The sequence below is a fragment of the Pseudonaja textilis genome, chromosome Z (genome assembly GCF_049901715.1).
Source record: "Pseudonaja textilis isolate UNSWEBS1 chromosome Z, rPseTex1.2, whole genome shotgun sequence".
Classification (NCBI taxonomy): domain Eukaryota; kingdom Metazoa; phylum Chordata; class Lepidosauria; order Squamata; family Elapidae; genus Pseudonaja; species Pseudonaja textilis.
The window spans coordinates 100,330,618-100,350,808 of NC_142008.1; the positions used below are offsets into that span (position 1 = coordinate 100,330,618).

Here is a 20,191-nt window from a genome sequence, read left to right on the forward strand (position 1 = left end):
ACAGCTCTCGTGCCCTATTTGAGAGAGAAAAAAATTCAATTCCTTGCTACTGGCCTCTATTGTCCACATATGCCTATCACTTCCTGGGTATGCATTTGCAAATTTCCTAGATCTGAGGATCTGAGGATTCTGATGGTGCTCAATTGCAAGACAAAGCCTATCCATTTCTCACAAGCACTTTTTGAATGTTTAGCTCTAGCTGGTTGTCAAGACAACATAGGTAGGTTCTCTATGATGTCGAGTTTCTGCACTATGATATCATGAGTGCAGATACATCCTTGAATCCTCCTTAATTTTTAAGTATTTTTCCTTGTAGGATTTTAAAAAATATTAAGTAAATAAGTGAGAGCAATCCCCAGACAATATTACTACAGTGTTCAATAATTAAAACAGAAAAAAGGTGTATTTTGAAATAGGATCAGGGTAGATTTTGGAAAATGGGTCAGATACCTTTCCTCACACTGCCTGCTACCCCTTCTTGCCAACTAGTGTCCGTGTGAAGAGCCAAAAACAATTTGAAGATAGTTGGGGAAGTCCCATATGCCCTATATTCTTTCAAAAGCAAAAGAGGACACCTCAATTTGGGGGCTAAATTAAAGGCTTCCATCATCCTGGAGAGAAAATGACATAACCCCTAAAATAATCAGGGTGACCTTTTTTTTTCTTTTGAAAGAAGAAAGTAAAAAGGAGAACAGTTCCAGAACTGCTGATCCATTTGTTTCAGAGAGTTGCATTGCTAGAGTGGTCTCTGCTGCTTTGCAATAATGGACTGTTGTAACAGTAATGTATATTGTAATAATGTAAACAATAATAATGTAATAATGGACTGTTGTAACAGTCCATGTAAATTGGTTTGTTAAGAGTAATGAAAGACCAGTCTTAATGAACTTGGTTAGCTTAATGTTGGCTTGGATTTTTGTGCCTTAATGTATTGTGCAAACTAAGCCTGTTTTATTAGACTATGGTTCAGTGTATCATGTTATTAAAGAAAATGGGTTAATTTGATAACTAAGGTCAAACACAATGAAATTGTTTGCTCTGGAAACAAACTGAGGGGTGCAGCAAACTGAGTTATTAGAGTAGGTGTAGATAGCCTTCTCTAGCTTTGCTATACTCTCTATCCCAACTGAAATTCAGGGGGAGATTTCCCTACACCTCCACACAGCTCATTTTTGTGCTTTGAGACAAAATAGTACAAAAACGAGCAGGGATGGAAGCGTAGGGAAATCTTCATTTGTGTTTTAGTTTCATTTGCTTTAGCCTCTTATTTTTTATATATTAGTAAAACAAATCATTTTAATATGACTATTTTTCATTACTTATTGCAGCTTCAAACTGGTAGGGTAATTATAAACACATCTACAAATTTATATTGATCAAAATTTCTACTTTAACTCCACAAGAACAAATCATACTTCTAAAGTATATTAATTGTGACTTTCAAGACAGGAGGAAATCCTCTTATTATAGGCTTTGGAAGGACTAGTGAAATTAAAATACCTATTGAATAATTTCTCTTTAAAAAAGTTCTGTTCCCAAGACAGGACTAGAACTCATGGTGAGGAGAGCATGGCTTGCATGAAGACAAGGCCAGTTTTATGTCAAAGAAGCAATTAAAGACTATTTTACTAAGAAGAAGGCAAAGAGAACTGTCCTAACTTTGACTTTAGAAGGTAACACTACCATATCAAATATTAAACTGCAAGAGAACCTGCTTGTTGAATTAAGATGCTTGCAAGATTATTTTGGGAAAGGACTACCAAAGGAAAGAAATGACTAAGAAATAGCCCAAACAGCATTCAATAGTATAAAAGGAAGCTATGGAAGCAATAAGACAAGGCTGGAAAACAACACGAAATTCTATCCTTCCTACCACCCATAATTCTAACCAAGTTAGAATTATCCTGGCTTAATTAAGTAAATCCTTATCCTGAATTAAGTAAATCCTGGCTTAAGAACAAGTTTCTTACCTCAAGAAAGGAAGACTCTGCTTCTTCTCTGAAAAGGGTGGAGGATCCTGTGGATCAGCTTCCTCTTTATAACTCCTTGTGGCACCGCCTCCCATCAATTACAAGCAGGTGAGATGGGGAGGAACGCTAAGGAAAAGGTATCCAATCAGCACCCTGAACAGATTATTCTAACCACTAGGATAGCTACAGTTGTAATTATTATTCCTTCATCCAATAATATTCAATCCAAATCTGATAAATGTATGTAGGTTCTGATGATAACTAATGATATCTTATGTAGGTTCTGATGATATCATTTTTATTAACAAACTCTATAACAACCAATAATGTAGGGTTTGTTAATAAAAATCAACCCAAGTTGATTTTTAACAAACCCTACATTATAAAGTGTTTCAAAAGAACCAGGCTCTGTTGCCTATTCCTTTCAATAACTTGCTTGCTAGGGATCTTTCACAACAGCTTCTAAACCATTGTCCCAAACACATAGATGTGGAGCCATATCATATTTTTACCTAGTTCTTTGGGGTTTAAAAGATTTTGACTTCTCTTTAATAAACCAGGTGATTTATAGAAAATGTTCAGGTAGGGAGAAACCCCTTGTCAAAAATAAGAGTGTTTTTCTTTCCAGAATTTTTAGATATCTCAATTCACCCCCATTCAACTACATTCTCCACATTGATTATGGATACAGCTTCCTGCCAAGAGCAGAGGAATATTATCACAAAAACCACTATTCCAGTGCAGAGACAATGCAAATACTCCTGCCTCTCTCATGGTGACTCGTAATACTCAACTAATAGATCCTCAGAACAGATGCCAGATTTTAAACCAACAAACCTCAACATTTTTCCTCTCTTTTTCCTTGGCTGGATTTAAGTGAGAATAGATCAGATGAGGAATAATTCCCTACCCTAACCACTTAAGGCAACTCCAAGAGAGGAAAACTATTCTGGTGGATTTATATCTACATTGTGACCCACTCTCTGGAGTAATATACGCTCCAAAGTTTCTTGTGCATCCAATACAAACCTAGATAAGGATTTTGATACACAAACTAAGTTGCTGGATAATGATGAATCATCATCCTACCTATCTGGAGGGAAATTGCTAGCTCCCTCCCTAGATCATGGCTTTGATGATTCTACTTTAATAAAAGAAAAAACGGTTTATGGCTTAGTCCCTCCTGATCAAACCCTTTATCATTGTCAGGATTGAACAAAGCTACTAGTCATGAAAATATGAGGAAGGGATCACCTTAACATTGTACATGATTCAGAAGACAGAAAAATTTGAATCTCAAGGGCTGCAACTACAAGGAGGGGTGCAAGTTACTGTACTCCAAACAGAATATATCATACCAGAAAGATTGTTATCAGAGCTAGAATCTTCCTCCTATGGCTTATACACAGGCTTGCTTTCTGAGCCATATAGAGGACTGACATGAGAACCAACAAAACAAAGTCACCCTGATTAGTTGGCATATGACTGACTGGTTGTCCAATGCAGCAATACTACCTTCATAAGCTTTATAATTACATCTGAATTACATCTTGCTGCAAGAAACCTGGTTTCAACAGCCCTAACATTACATGGATATACAGTGTACTCTCTAAATGTGTAGCAGGGGAAGATGAAGAGGAACTTAAAGGGAACTCTGAGTATATTGTTAACCACCAGCATGAATACAGTAACTCAAGAACTTATGCCATTTGAATACTATGCCATGTCAGTAGAGATTCAATAATAGTCAAGGTACGTTTTCCACCTTTAAGAAGAAAATATGCAGTCAGCAGCTTATGGAGTGTTACTTAAACAATATATTTAATGCATGGCCATGGCATGTATATTGATAGGGGGAGATTTTTTTTTGTTTGTTAAAGTTTTATTTGAGTTTTCACACACACAAAAAACATAATACAAGTAAAACATCTTTTCTGAAAATAGCATGGTCTCGGGTTACACTTCTTTATACAGACACAAACTCAATTTCATGCTCATTTTTGTGTTCTATTCCATATCTTATTACTATTTTGCATTTACTATATAGTTTTTTCCCCTCTTTTAATTTTCTCAATTATATTTTGATTATCTCATCTCAATTCAAATCATTAAATTTATACTTTTGTCTATCCTGTTTCAATTTCATATTATCTTTTCTCATTAAACAAATTTTCTCCTGTAGTTGCTAATTGGAGTATGACACTTTTATATCTTTTAATTTTATCCATTCAACTCTTATTTAAACTTCAATATATACCTTAAGGTTGTAACATTCAATATAATACATAATACATAACTTCCAATCGAATTCTGCTTGGTGCATTCTTATAATACACACTATATTCTTTTTAAAAAAGGATTATAAATATATGCAATTAAAACCCTCATTCCATTCCAATTCAGTTCTATCATTAATATTCATTAAAGTCTTAACATCTTTAACATTTCTTTTCAATTAAATATCATACTTCCTTGAAGACATGTACAATCTCCATAATTAATTTTTCCCTTATTTCTCTTCACGTATGTTTTATAAATCATTAAGTATTCATTTTATTACATTTATTTATTGATGAACATTCCACTAAATTACGATAAATATTTTATCAAACATTTTAACTATACATTGTTTCAGTTTTTCTAAAATTATTTCTATTTCTAATATAACAATACTATCTTATGTATCTTTGCAGAATCCCTTTTTCAATTAGAGGCCCTGTTTCTCTATATCTTGTTTCTGTCCATTATAACTTCTTTTCCTTCCTTTCTTCCCTCTCTTCTTCTCCCTCCCCTTTTTACCCCCTTGTCTCTCTAATTCTCTCTTCTGCATTTCCCTCTTCTGTTGCTTTCTGGTTTTATACTTATTTTTCAATCTATTCTTTTTTGGGGTTGTTTTTCCCAGTCTTAAACTTTCTGTTCTCTTTCCCCCCTTTCCTTTTTTGCCCCAACTAAGATTACTTGTTCATTAAAGATGGCTTCTTCTTTGTCCTAATCTTCTTGTTCTGCAGGCATTTCTTGTTGTTTCTCATAGTTCCAAATCTCCATTTCTAAGAACTGAAATACAAAGCCAAAAGAACACCCCCCTTCTTGTGCATCTTCTTTGTACTTTTTAAGTTCCATTTTCAGTTCTTCTAAGAGTGGAGCCATTTTAGACACTTTTAAACAACCACCCGATTGATTTTAGTCATTCAAATGCAGTAACCAAGAATCCAGAAATCACCAAGTAATCCAAATACTCCTGAGCTGTTTCTTGTTATTTCTTTTTCACTTTCTCTTCCTAGGCTTTTACTATTTTGTTGCCATGTTTCACTTAAGATGTATCTTTTAGAAGTCTTGTTGAGATTTTACTGTAAGTTCTTTTTAATTCCAGGCAGTCTCCTCCCTTCCAGATCCTGCCCTTTTATTCTTTTTCTCTCCTTTCCTATTTTCAAAAGCTTTTAAATATCCAGAAATCTTTATTATCCCTTTGACTTTTTATTTTCAGCATTAAATGCCTATTAATGTCAAAGTGGATTTTTTTCCAATTTCTTGCTTAAGTCTCTTAGCTATCAGTATAAGAAAAGGAAAAGGAGGAAAAAAAACCAAATCCTTTCCCTTTTCTCTCTCTTTCGCTGCTTAAAAATCTTCTTAGGGAACAGTGTTATGTTTTTTTATATAGTTTAAATTCCAGGGTACCTTTTTTGTTGCTTTTGCTGTTTGACCCGGTCAACCAAAACTTTCTCTTCTTATCTTCCTCCTGCACATTCTTTTCTGGTCGAGTTCTTCTTTGTGGTGGCCATTTCTGACCACTGCTACAACCACCTTCAGGAAAGGGAGTAATGGCCAGCTGTGGAGGAGAGATACAGCTCTCCTCAACCCTGCAGGAAGTCTCCCCCTTCTTCACCACCTCTATGGGGTGGCTTAGCCCTGAAACCAGCCAGCTTGGGGTGCTCCAGCAGCGAACATGGATTGAAACCATGCAGAGTCGTGGTTTTGGTCTGTCGCCAAAGAAGCTCAAACTGGAAGACACCCAATGGGGGGAGATTTTGATCCTAGTCTTGGACATGATGATGAAACTGTATATATGCACAATATAGTCCTCATCAACTTAGTTTAGAATTTGACCTTCCTCCTATGTGTTTGGAAATTAAAGGATCAGAAAGCAAACTTTGCAGGCTTATGCCTAGCCCAAAGAACTAGACAATGGAGAGAAGGATCTGTGTATTGACTACTGTGCTGACTGTATCAAAAGTAGGCCACACAACCCGCAACTCAGCTTTAACCTTCAACCACAACCCTACCTCAACCAATCCACCATCACCCAAGACTAGGCACGCATGCCCCTAACTACCTCAATTCCAATTACTGCTGGCCTTAAATGCAAGCTACTCAATGCAAGAAGCCTTGTGAATAAAATACCTGAATTTCTCCTCTTACCAAATATGGCTACATTTGACATCATATTTGTCTGTGAAACATGTCTCAACGCATCTCTCCCTGACTCCATTACCACACTAAGAGACTATGTTTACCGATCAGATCGTGAAATTCATAGAGGAGGTGGTGTTGCTATCTTCTATAAAAAGTCCGTACATCTAAAAAACATCCAAGTTACCCAGGAGCTTGCTATTTCTGAGATCATCGTCTGTGAACTGTCCTTAAATATCACATTTTGGTTCTTATTATGTTACAAGGCCCCTGATTATGACACTGAACATGCAAACAAGCTAAATACACTACCAACATGGGCAGCATCCTGCTCACACACTTTTATCTTTCTTGGTGACTTCAATCTACCTCATATTAATTGGATCCTTAACGAATGTACAACTGAACCCACACATGTAACCTTCTACAATGCAGTAACAAATCTGGGACTAGAACAACTAGTAACCAACAACAGTAGACTTAACAACTGCCTTAATCTCATCTCCTGCAATAGTTCAAATTCAATTTACAGAATACAAATTAAAGAACCCTTTTCCAACAGTGACCACAACATGATTGACTTTTGTCTCAACATATGTCCACACAAAAATCATCACAGTGACGGAATCCCCAATTATAACTTCAAAAAAGGCAACTATGATCTTATAAACAACGATCTCTCATCCCTTGATTGGCAATTTCTATTCTCTGGATGCAATACTGTAGAAGACCATTACAACATATTTTTGCTTGAAGTCAAAAGAGTCATCAGACTGTATGTACCCAAAACCAGAAAAAACAAATTACCCAAAACAACAAGGAAGCTTCAATCCAAAAAGAAATCACTTTGGCAGAAAAACAAATCTTCTCATGTTGCCAACTTCAAAAGCCGATACAAAAATTTATGCCACCCGATAAAAACTGAATGCACCAATTATCACATTAAACAAGAAGAAAATCTTTTACGCACCAATTCCACCCGCGGTTTCTACAATTTTGTAAACAACAAACTAAAAGACTCAAGGTCCATCCCACCCCTGAAAGAGCCTAATGGTAAAGACTGCAACAACGATACTATTAAAACCAACCTCTTTAACACATTCTTTGGCTCAGTATTTGTGAACAGCAATGGATCATGCCCAGTATTTCCTAGCTGAACCACTGAAAACTACAATGATCTAATACATATTGATTTTACAGAAGACAATGTTGAAAAAGCACTATGCAATCTAAAACCATCCCTATCTATTGGACTGGACGGAATATGTGCCTACTTCTTAAAAAAGCTATTCACTGCCATAGCAGAACCGCTAAGCATAATCTTTGAAAAATCTTTAAGGACCAGCTCCTTGCCTAACCTATGGTCACAAACCACAGTCATCCCCATCTTCAAAAAGGCAGACCCCAGACTAGCTGAAAATTACAGACCAATCTCCCTATGCTACGTCACCTGTAAAGTCATGGAATCAATTATTAATCAATCCATTATTCTCCACTTAGAGACAAACAACCTACTCTCCAATAAACAATTTGGTTTCAGAAAAAAACTATCCTGTAATCTGCAACTCTAACACTGCAAAAACATATGGACTACACAACTCGATCAGGGCAAAACAATAGACGCAATCTACACAGACTTCTGTAAAGCCTTTGATTCAGTGGTACATGACAAACTACTTCTAAAATTAAAATCTTATGGTATCTCTGGACACCTGCATAACTGGATAGAAGCATTCCTGTCAAACAGACAACAAATGGTCAAAATTGGGCATGTCCTATCAAATTCTGTACCTGTCAATAGTGGTGTCCCCCAAGGCAGTGTTTTAGGACCAACTCTCTTCATACTCTACATAAATGACCTCTGTGATCATATTAAGAGCAAATGCGTTCTCCTCACTGATGATGTAAAGCTGTTCAATACCATGGGCAATACTGCTACCCTTTAAAAAGATCTTGACTATGTATCAGAATGGTGAAATAAATGGCAACTTCAAATCTCAACGAATAAATGCTCTGCCTAACATATTAGCAAAAAAAAAATCAGAAAATAAAATACAAGCTGAATAGTCAAGACCTTGTTGATGATCCAAGCTCTGTTAAGGACCTTGGAGTACTCATGATCTAAGTGCTAACTACATAGCCAAAAACGCATTAAGAGTTGTTAACCTAATCCTGTGTAGCCTTTTCTCTGGTAATATCACACTACTAACTAGAGCATACAAAACATTTGCTAGACCAATACTCGAATACAGCTCATCAGTCTGGAACCCACATTACATATCTGACATTAGCACAGTTGAGAAAGTCCAGAAATATTTCACAAGAAGAGTTCTCCACTCCTTTACTCGTTGTAGAATACCTTATGCCACCAGACTTGAAATTCTAGACCTAGAAAACCTTGAATTATGCCGTCTTCGGTCTGATCTAATATGGTATATAAAATCATACATTGCAATGACTTACTTCAGCTTCAACCATAACAACACAAGAGCACACAATAGATACAAACTCAAGGTTAACTGCACCAAACTTGATTGCAAGAAATACGACTTCAACAACAGAGTGGTCAATGTCTGGAATACTCTACCTGACTCTGTGGTTTCTTCCCCAAACCCCCAAAACTTTAACCTTAAACTGTGTACTATTGACCTCACCCCTTCCCTAAGAGGTCTGTAGGGGGTGTGCATAAGCGCACCAATGTGCCTACCATCCCTGTCCTATTGTTTCTTTTATTTTTCTTATATGTACCCATTTCATGTATTCTTAACTAAGTATATACTTATACCTATTATCTTGTAAGCGATTGACAAATGAAATAAATAAATTAATTAATTATCCAAAGTGGGTGATATTATCAGTGCTAATAAGGAGTGAGTAGGGTTTGCTCTCAGTTTATATTCTAGTAATTTGCCTTGTCAGTGTTGGTTGGGATAGTCTTGAACAGGAGTGTCAAACTCGCATAGTCATGATGGTGTCATGTAATGTATTGGGGCTTTTTCCTCCTTCCCTAAACTAAGCATGGGCGTGGCCAACTTGTGATGCATCTGGCCCATGGGCCAGGAATTTGACAGCCCTGGTCTTGGAGATACTTTGGTTAGGCAATTTACTGTCAGCTTGCTATGCAGTTCCTTGATTAGGGTATTTTTACTTCTTGATTGTGGTCTAATGTTAATCTTGGAGTTAATTTATGCTCATCTGGGTGTTGATTGCTAATGGGGAGATATCTTGTTCTTTTTATTCCCTTTATGGCTTGTTTGTTGTTCTTTTTAATAATATATAGATATTGTTTATGTCTATGTGTGTATTGACGCTAATTTGTGAGACGGCCAACCTTCTAGAAATTTCCTAGTGTTTTTGGACTTGGCTTGGTCTAGGATGGTCACAATTTCCCAGTTGAAACTATGGTTAAGCCTGTCCATATATTGTGAAGTAAGAGTTTTACCATGTCTTCTGACTGCTGGATGGCGTTCATGGATACGCTCTGCCAATCTTCTGCTTATTTGCCCTAGAAGGTGGTTGTTGCAGTCATTACACTCTATGTTGTAGATGAGTCCTGTTTTTCCTTCTGAGACTGCTGGGTCTTTTGGTTTATTCAGAATATTTTGAAGGGCTTTAGCTGGCTTGTGTCCTACACTGATTCCATTTGATTATAAACCAAAAAAATTATAACACTACCAATCAAGAGCAGGAACTAGGTATGTCTAGTTTAATGAGAAGGACTAGGAGTGACATGATAGCAGTGTTCCAATATCTCAGGGGCTGCCACAAAGAAGAGTCAACTCATTTACATCAAGCAATGGGTGGAAACTAATCAAGGAGAGAAGCAACCTACAACTAAGAAGAAATTTCCTGACAATTAGAACAATTAATCAGTAGAACAACTTGCCTCCAGAAGTTGTCAATGCTCCAACTCTGAAAGTTTTTAAGAAGAGATTGTGTGAAGTGGTGTAGGATTTCCTGCCAAAGCAGGGGGTTGGACTAGAAGACCTCCAAGATCCCTTCCAACTCTGTTATTCTATTCTATCATTTCAGAAGCCACTGAGGCAGAAACATGAGAGGGTAGAGCTGACATCGTGACGATACAGCATGTGATCTTAAAGGTCTGAGATCTCTGCCGATATCTTTGCTCCTGGATGGTCCAAATGGATCTAAACTGTCCCGAAGAGATGGTGACTGTAAAGAGAGCATCCTGTCGATCCCAGGGGTACTGCAAAGTCCCTGGTAGATCCAGGAAAAGCTTTTTGCCAGCGGCAAAGAGGCAGCCATTAAAGCTGCTGAAGTTGGGACAGCTCCGAAACAGAAGAGAAGGGAAAGAGAAAGTGTGCCGGTTTGGTGAGAACTTTTTCTTTACTTTAAAATTTAAAAGGACACCCTAAGGAAAAGAAAGAATCTGTAAAATCTCACACAGAAGTGATTAAGTGGCGATTTTAAATGGGAAGTCAAATTAATTTTTTCTTTGTTTTTGCTGGACTCTTCATATATGATTGTTTTACTTTGAACTGGACTGGTCTTTTTTTTTCTACCTTATTTTTTCTTTTTTTGTCTCTTCTCCTATTTGTCTTTATAACATTTTAGGCTAGAGATTCCCTTTTAGCTTTTTTTTCCTAAACCCTTTTTCCTTTTTAATTAATTTTTATAATAATTTGGAAAAGGAGGGGGAAAGTGAAAACAGAGGAAACTTTGTAACACTGCCAACTAGAGGCTTAGAAATATTGTTTCTCTTTTTTTCTCTCTCAACCAGACAAAGCTGAGAAAGAATTCCGACTTCTTTTCAAGGATTTTGAGCCTGTCTGATAAGATAGAGGGAAGAGCATGGGAGAGTATTATTGCAGGTGCTCTTCTGGGTTTCAATCAGTATCTGAAGTCTGGTGTTGAAGTTTACAGAAAAAAGACGATAAGACTCTAGAGAAGAGAGCTATAAAACTCAACAAAAGCCTTGGATAACTAAATAGGGGCAGTGTGTTCTTTTTCTCTTTCTTAAGCTGGGCTATTCCTTACTTTAACAAACCCCCTCCTTATCAGCTTATTATTTGTAATAGTCATTTGGATCTTTTGGAACTTGCCTTTGTCTTTCTTTTTGCTTTTGGAGTCTAATTTTTACTTTTGCATTTTAGTTTAAAGGAAAAGTCAGTATTAATGTTTTCCTTCTTTTTTTAAAAGGGAGTAGTCTTTTTTCTTTTTTCTCTCTCCCTCTCCTGCATTTTTTATTTACTTTCCATATTGGTTTTTCTTTTGTGGCTTCCTTCTTTTTTGTATATTTTTTATTACCTGAGACTTTTTAATTGGATTAAGGTGTTGAAGAACCTGAAGAACTTCTTTTTCTTCTTCTTTAGTTTTTTATTTTTTATTTTTCTGCCTCCTACAAGATTTAACATTTTTTTCCTTTTTCTCTTCCTTTTTTGAGTTTTTACTGCTATTTAACTAATCGATTGGATTAAGGTATACAAGAACCTGAAGAAATTTTTTGTTTTACCTTGCTTCTTTTTTTTCACTATTTTTACTTGGAATTACAATTGGTTATTTCACGAGTGGATTAAGGTCTAGATTTTGAATCATCTGAAATGAGCAGGAAACTAACAGGAGCTAGTTCTTCAATTCCTACTTCTTCCTCTTCACCATCTGGAGGACAATGCTCAATACAGATGATGTTACAACAAGAAAAAGAACAGGAAAAGGTGACACTGCAGATGATAATGCAAGGAATTCAAAGCATACAAGCAAGAACAGAGAATATTGAAAAGAGAATAGAAAAAACTGATGAAAAGGTGGAGAATATTCAACAAAAGATGATGAAGTATGATGAGAGATTCCAAAAACTTGAAGAAGATAAACAAAGAGAAAGGAAGATTGGAGATATTGATGGCAGATTAACTGTGGTTGAACAAGATAAAAGTGGGATGTTGAGATGGGAGATGGATAGATCAGAATTTTATCTCAGATTCCAAAACATAGAGGAAGAAAAGGGACAAAATTTAGCTGAGATAATGATAGAAATCTTGGCTGAAGCTCTGGAAATAACTAAAGAGAAGATGATGGATGGAATAGATGAGGTTTTTTGAATCTTCACAAGATATGCAATGAGAAATAGCTTACCAAGAGAAGTTCACATCAGATTTACAAAGAAAGCCATTAAAACACAAATATTGTAGGTGGCAAGAGAGAAAACATTGAAATATAAAGATAAGGAGATTGTGGTCCTGAAACAAGTACCCAGAAGAGTGAGAGATGAGAAGAGAATACCGATTCCTGACTAAAATTCTTCTTTAAAAAGAGGTGAATTATAGATGGTTGATTCCAGAAGGTTTAATGTTCACATTGCAAGAACAGAGACACAGAATTGACTCAATTGAGAAAGCTGACTTATTTTATACAGAATACTATGGAGGGAAAGAGGAGGAGACAGAAAAAGAAATGTCACTAAATGAATTCCATGAGGACTGCCAAATAGCAACTGAAAAAGAAGAAGGTGCAGTAGGCGGAAAGGTGGAAGTTAAAGAACAATGTGAACCAAGATCTACAAGAGCTGCCAAACCTACCTATAAAGTATAATCATGGAAGAGAAAAAACTGATTATAATTAACATAAGCGGACTTAACTCAGCTGTTAAAAGAAGGAAAACTTTCCATAAATTAGAGAAATTAAAATTTGATATAATCTGCCTACAAGAAGTACATATTAAAAAGCAACAGGAGCAACTGTTGATACAGTCAAAGTTAGGGAAAATATTTACTTCTTTGACACAATGCAAGAAAAGAGGAGTGGTTTTATACATTAAAGATATTATCCCAGCGAAATTGATCCATATGGATGACGATGGAAGATTATTAATGGTGGAAATAATGGACAATAATATGAAAACACTCCTGATTGCAATCTATGCCCCGAATGACAATCAAGAAGAATTTTATAGAAAACTACATATGAAAATAATTGAACTGGACTATGCTAATATCATTATGATGGGAGACTTTAATGGAATTGTAGACAATAAGTTGGACTATACAACACAGAAAACAACAAAGCAAAACAGAAAGACTCTCCCTAAATCCTTTTTTAAAATGACAGATGAAATAAATTTAAAAGATCCATGGAGAGAAAGAAATGCTAAGACTAAACAATACACCTTCTATTCAAACAGACATTTATCATGGTCCAGAATAGATATGATATGGATGTCAACAGAATTGTTAGCTAATATCCAAGAGATAAATATTGAAACAAGTACTTGGGCAGATCATAATCCAATGACAATTAAATGGAAAAGACAAAGAAGATCTAGATGGACATTAAATAATACTATTCTAAAAGAAAAAGACTTCATACAGAGGATGGAGAAAGAACTGCCTTTTTTCTTTAAAGAAAATAAAAAGAAGACACATCAATGCAGAATGTATGGGATATAATGAAGGCATATGCCAAAGGGTTGATAATAGACTATATGAGGAAAAGAAATACCATGAAAAGACTAGCCTCTAAGACATTAGAGGATGAGTATAAAGGACTTGAAAAAGAGTTACAGAAAATGCCATGGAGAAAGGACTAAGTTAAAAATAGATATAATTAAACATAAAATGGGATTAATGGAAAAAGAAGAATTAGCACAGAAAATCAGAGGTATGAAACAGAACTATTTTGAAGATGCAAATAAACCAGCTAGATGGTTAGCATATAAACTGAGAAAGGAGAAAGACTCAAGGAAAATATTGCAATTAATAGATGATCAAGGCCAAGTTTGCTATGAAAGTAAAGAGAAGAAGGAAATTATATGAGACTATTATGGGAAACTATACACACAAGAGAATATGGACGATGAAAGAGTTAAACAGTACTTACAGAATGCCAATCTACCTCAGATACCTAAAGAGACTGAAATAATGTTAGAAAGCAATATAACGATGATGGAGTTAACTGAAGCACTTAAGAAGCAAAACAATGGAAAGGCACCAGGCCCAGATGGACTTCCGGCGGACTTTTACAAAACACTACAAGAATAATTGAATCTTCCATTGCTAGAAGTTATGAATGAAGTTATGTTAAAGAAGAAGATACCTAAATCATGGTCAGAAGCTTATATTGCACTTGTCCCAAAAGAGGAGGCCGACCCATTACAAATCAAGAACTATAGACCTATTTCTCTACTAAATGCAGATTATAAATTTTTTGCTTCAATATTGGCAGAAAGACTTAAAAAAATACCTAAATAATTTTATTCATCTTGATCAAATGGATTTCTGCCAAAGAGAAATTAAAGGCAACATGAGAGTAATTTTGGATACTTTGGAATACTAAGAGGCACACCCTGAAAAACAAATGGCTTTGATATTCTTAGATGCACAGAAGGCATTTGACAATGTGAATTGGTGATTTATGTTATTACAGCTGGAACAGATGGGCTTTGGTAAAAAAATCATCCAAGCAATAGAAGCTATATATCATAAGCAAATGGCAAAGGTAATGATAGAGGGAGAATTGACGGACTCTATTGATATAAGAAAAGGAACAAGACAAGAGTTCCCACTGTCACCTTTGTTGTTTGTTAACCTTGGAAGTGCTAAACAGAAATATTAGAGAAGAAAAGGATGTAAAAGGGATGAAAATTAAAAAGGAAGAATTTAAATTGCAAGCATTCTCAGATGATCTGGTTTTCATTTTAGAAGACCCACTAGAAACAGCATCAAAACTGATAGAAAAGATAGAGGCATATGGAAAGGTGGCTGGTTTGAAAATAAATAAAGACAAAACAAAGATTTTGACAAAGAATATGTTATCAAAAGGAAGAACTGGCAGATGTATTGAAAATACAGGTTACAAATAAGATCAAGTACTTGGGGATACATTTGACAGCAAGATGTAGTACACTAAAAGAGAACAACTATATTAAACTTAAGCAGCAGATAGCGCTAGATCTGGCGAAATGGGAAAATTTACAACTGTCATGAATAGGGAGAATATCAACAATCAAGATGAATATATTACCCAGAATGTTATATTTGTTCCAAATAATTCCAATTAGGCTTGGAAAAGATTACTTTGAAGATTTAAATAAAATTGTGTTGAAATATATATGGCGAAAGCGAGAATAAAGTTAAAACTTTTGCAAGATGCTAGAAGAGGAGGATTTGGTTTGCCTAACTGGGAGTTGTATTACCAAGCTACAAATCTGATGTGGGTTAAGGAATGGATCACATTAAGAAATACTAGATTGTTGACATTAGAAGGATATGATCTGTTGTTGGGGTGGCATGCTTTTCTATGGTATAAAGGAATTAAAACACTGGGGTATTTTAGAAGACATTATATACGGGAGTCTCTGTGGTTAAACTGGGACAAGACTAAAAGGCAATGTTATTTGAAAATTCCAGTCTGGATATCGATTATTGAAGCATTTTCTTATCCTATAATATACAAAAAGGAACAGATATGTTGAAATATTGGATGAAATGGGTGAACTTAAATCTATGCAAAAACTAGAGGAACAAGGTATAAAGATGAATTGGTTTTCATATGCGCAAATACATTCAAGGTATGATAAAGATTCTAAAACAGAAGGTTTCTATGATAAACTGATTTAGATAAGATTTTGACAAGTACTGATGAAAAGGTGATTAAAAAATTGTATGGATATTTATTAGAAATTAAACTAGAAGAAGAACAAGTCAAAGAAACAATGATTGCTTGGGGGAAGAATTTTGGATATGGGATTGATCTAGAGAAATGACAAAAATTGTGGTCAAAATTATAAAATGACAATGTCAACAGCATATAAAGAAAATTTGTATAAGATGTTTTACAGGTGGCATTTCCCCCCGACAAGAGTAGCAAGAATGTTCAAGAACAAATCTGAAAAATGTTGGAAAGGTCATCAGGTACCTGGCTCATATTACCATATGTGGTGGACTTGTGCGGATGCCAAAAATATTGGACTAAAATCCACACATGGTTGCAAAAAATGACAAAAAAGCATTTAGACTTGAAACCAGAGATATTTTTATTGGGAATTTTACCTGAAATATATAGTAAAGAATTGAAATATTTGATTGTAAATGTTTTAACAGCGGCTAGGATCGTATTTGCTAAAAACTGGAAAAATGAGAAAATACCAACACAGGAGGAAGTTATTAAGAAAATATTGGAATGTGCTGAAATGAGTAGATTGACATTTGAAGTCAGAGAACAAGATGATAAACAATTTTATAAAATTTGGAATCTATTCTATCAATGGTTAGACAATAAAACATGGTAATGAAATATGTAGATTTTTAGAACATAATGAATATATAAAGATGTATTTTTTATTATATTTACAAAATGATTATAGGATAGATTTGAGATGATAATATGAACTGTCATAAAACAAATTAAGTAAAATATAGATTATCTTGTAAAACATGAATGAATAATAGTATAGTCAAATGATTAACAATGATATTAATGTATTTAGGAATATTTGATTGACAATATGAGAACATATACAATGTAATTGTAATTGAAGACTATGAAGTGGAAGCACAAAACAATTTGTAAACCAACATACACACTGTATGCACATATATGGAAGAAGGCTTGATGTTTTTATGTTGCATTTGTTATGTTTGTCTTAAAAACAACCAAACTTTTATAAATAAAAAAAAAGCCACTGACAGGCTACTACAATTGCATGGAATCAGCGTAGCACACAAGCCAACTCAAGCCCTTCAAAACATTCTAAGTAAACCAAAAGACCCAGCAGCCCCAGATCAGACCAACAATCAGCACCGAGATGAGCATAGATTAACTCCAAGATTAACATTAGACCAACAATCAAGAACTAAACACTACCTCAATTCAAGGAACTGCCAAAGAAGCTGACAGTAAACTGCCCAACCAAAAAAACTCCAAGACCGTCACCACAAAGAGTGACAAGGCAAACTACTAGAATATAAACTTAGAACAAACCCCTCTTCTTACTAGCACTGTTGATGTCACCTTGTTTGGATAATGGAACATTTGTGAGAAAACAACTGACTTCAGAGATCACCAAGTACTTCTCAAGCATAGAATAAGTGGAAAATGACCACTATCAACTTTGCAGGTGAGGGGCAAACTTTAAAAGAGTCAAGAAATTAAAATTTTCCAAATATAATTACATAGTTTATAAAGCTACTCTTAGACCCATTCCAATACAGAAGCACTGCAAGTTGGCTTGGTTTAAGGGACCCACTTAAGATGCTATTCTTGTATTATGCCAGTGGAAGTCAATATATACCTGCAGCCATCAAATGTGGCTAGTACAAATTCAGCTTCCCATGATGGATTGTCAGAGATGCGTCTTGGCACCAGTCATGTATCATCCACACTTTGATATTCCCCACCAGAAAAAGGCTTTTGTCTAAGTCTGATGTAATACATTACTTACAGTACTCCTACCTGGAAGATATAAATAGATACCATTACTCCTTATGAGTGTGACTCAGGACAAGTAGAAACTATTGAAGCAGAGGTGGTATTCAGCAGGTTCTGACCAGTTCTGGAGAACCGGTAGTGAAAATTTTGAGTAGTTCGGAGAACCAGCAAATACCACCTGTGGCTGGAGATTTTACCCTGCCACACCCACCAAGCCACGCCTACAGAACTGGTAGTAAATTTTTTTGAATCCCACCACTGTATTGAACATATTCTTTTGTACTGCCAGATTTAGCCAGCATCCCAAAACACTTTTAATTGCCCCACTGCTGAGCAGTAAAAACAGGATATAATGACCAGCAGTAAAAGCAATTCTTATTTTCTGAAATTACACATAGTCTTCAACTTACAACCACTTGTTTAGTGATCATCCAAAGTTATAATGGCACTGACTCATATTTATCATGGTTGCAGTGTCCTGAGGTCAAATGATCACCATTTGTTACCTTCTGACAAGCAAAGTCAATGGGGGAGAGGCAGATTCACTTAACAATGTTAACTTATGTTACTGACTTAACGACTGCAGCAATTCACATAATCGTGGGAAGAAAGGTAATAAAATGTGACAAAACTCACTTAATAACTGTCTCAATTAGCAACATAAATTTTGGGCTCCATTGTGGTACTAAATCGAGGACTATCTGTAATATTAAAACAATGTAAGATTGTCAGATGTACAAAACTAAACAACGAATAATTAAGAGCAATTGAAATTGTTTGAGTAGGGAATAGCTTTGCTTCTGCATGATCCACTGGCTTTTTTATTTTTAATGTCAGCAACTGTCCTGTATCTTCCTCAGATTTGTCTGGGACTCTATAATTCTACATTTAGGTTACTTTTAACTCCTAAGAATGAAGCATGTTTTCTCCGTGTGGCTCGTTTAGTTTTGGATGTCCTGGTTAATTTGAAAACTATTTTTTCCCTTTCCTTCCTTCCTTCCTTCCTTCCTTCCTTCCTTCCTTCCTTCCTTCCTTCCTTCCTTCCTTCCTTCCTTCCTTCCTTCCTTCCTTCCTCTTCCTTCCTTCCTTTCTGGTTAATGACAGCAATACAATTATTTGATTTGATTTAGTTCTGTTCCATTTATTTCTTCTCCTGCAGCATCCAAATGGTGCATCACCACACAATCCATGACAATACAGAGGAACTGAGGCAGATGGCTGGTGCTCGGGATGTGCCCCGTCCTCTCTCTACTTTGCCCATGTTTAATATCCGTACGGGTGAGAGAATTAATCCCATGCAAAGCAACCGCTATGACAGTGCCCAAGTGCCTCTCATCTTGGCTCAACAATGAATAATTGATCAGGTTTGTATCATGTCTTTGAATCTGCCTGCCCATAACTCCAGCCATTTGGGAGGGCAGAAGGGGTACAGCTGTGGTTCTAGGCAAAGAAATCAGATGGCAGGATGCAAAATCCACATGTAGCAATTCTATTACTCTCCCCTTCCCCTAGATCAGGAGTGTCAAACTCATGCCATCACGACAGCGTCATGTGACATATTGCAACTTTCCCCCCTTCACTAAACCGGGCACGGGCATGACCAGCGCGTGACATGGGCTGCGAGTTTGACAGCCCTGCCCTAGATAAAACACAAAGAAACTTGATATTATCAAATTGCATTTTAAACTATGGGCTGTTTTTTTTTTCTCAACAGGCCAGTCATTTTCACTGAGGAAGGTTTTTCCACCAAAGATGTTTCTCAAGATTGAGACAACTGTTGGCATGAGAGATCGGAGTTTGTTGCAGTGTTTTATGTTGATAATAGTGTAGCTTGGAAATTAACGATGTGTGTTTGTTCAGTAATTCTTGGTCTAAGTTTGTAGGGGTAGGTTTTGAGTCCCTTTGTTTCTACATATTTAATGGATTGGAGATATTCAAGGTTAGTATCATAATGCTGTGTGTTAGAAGTGCCTTGCCTTCCCATACAACTATATTTTCTAAACTTCTTGCCAAAAGCAATCACAGTTAATATGTATTTAATATTACAGAATACATAATTTCCCTCTATGTTCCTCTTGTAACTTGGCATGATAAAAGATAAACTCTTTTTTTTTGTATTTTGCTTTCCTCAGTGAATAAATTGGCAAAACCTGGATTTCTTTATAAATAATACTTATATTAATACATACATAACCATTGCATTATACCATTTAAGTAAACAACATTATACAAAATACAGAAAACAAATAAAAAGACATGAAACAAGACAAGAGAAATGAAAATAGAGCTAAATTTAATGGAAATAAGAATTTATTGTAGCTCTCCCTCCCTTTTTTTCTTCCATCCTTGGGAACGTTCTTTACAAATTATAAATCACTTTGAGATATTTTAGTTGGAATTAGTATAAAAATAATTTAAATAAAAATACATTT

At 35.5% G+C, this 20,191-nt stretch overlaps 1 protein-coding gene across 3 annotated transcripts in view; it reads left to right on the forward strand.

Annotated features, from left to right (window-relative positions):
• Positions 1 to 19,914, forward strand: part of SGCA (sarcoglycan alpha) — a 50,428-nt gene extending 30,514 nt beyond the window's left edge. For all 3 annotated transcript variants that reach the window (XM_087915501.1, XM_026710898.2, XM_087915502.1), the window contains exons 9-10: positions 18,919 to 19,123; positions 19,474 to 19,914. In XM_087915501.1, coding sequence (XP_087771627.1) covers positions 18,919 to 19,111 — 193 coding nt within the window. In that variant the 3' untranslated portion in view covers positions 19,112 to 19,123; positions 19,474 to 19,914. The remainder of the gene's footprint in view (positions 1 to 18,918; positions 19,124 to 19,473) is intronic.
• The last annotated feature ends 277 nt before the right edge of the window (positions 19,915 to 20,191 follow it).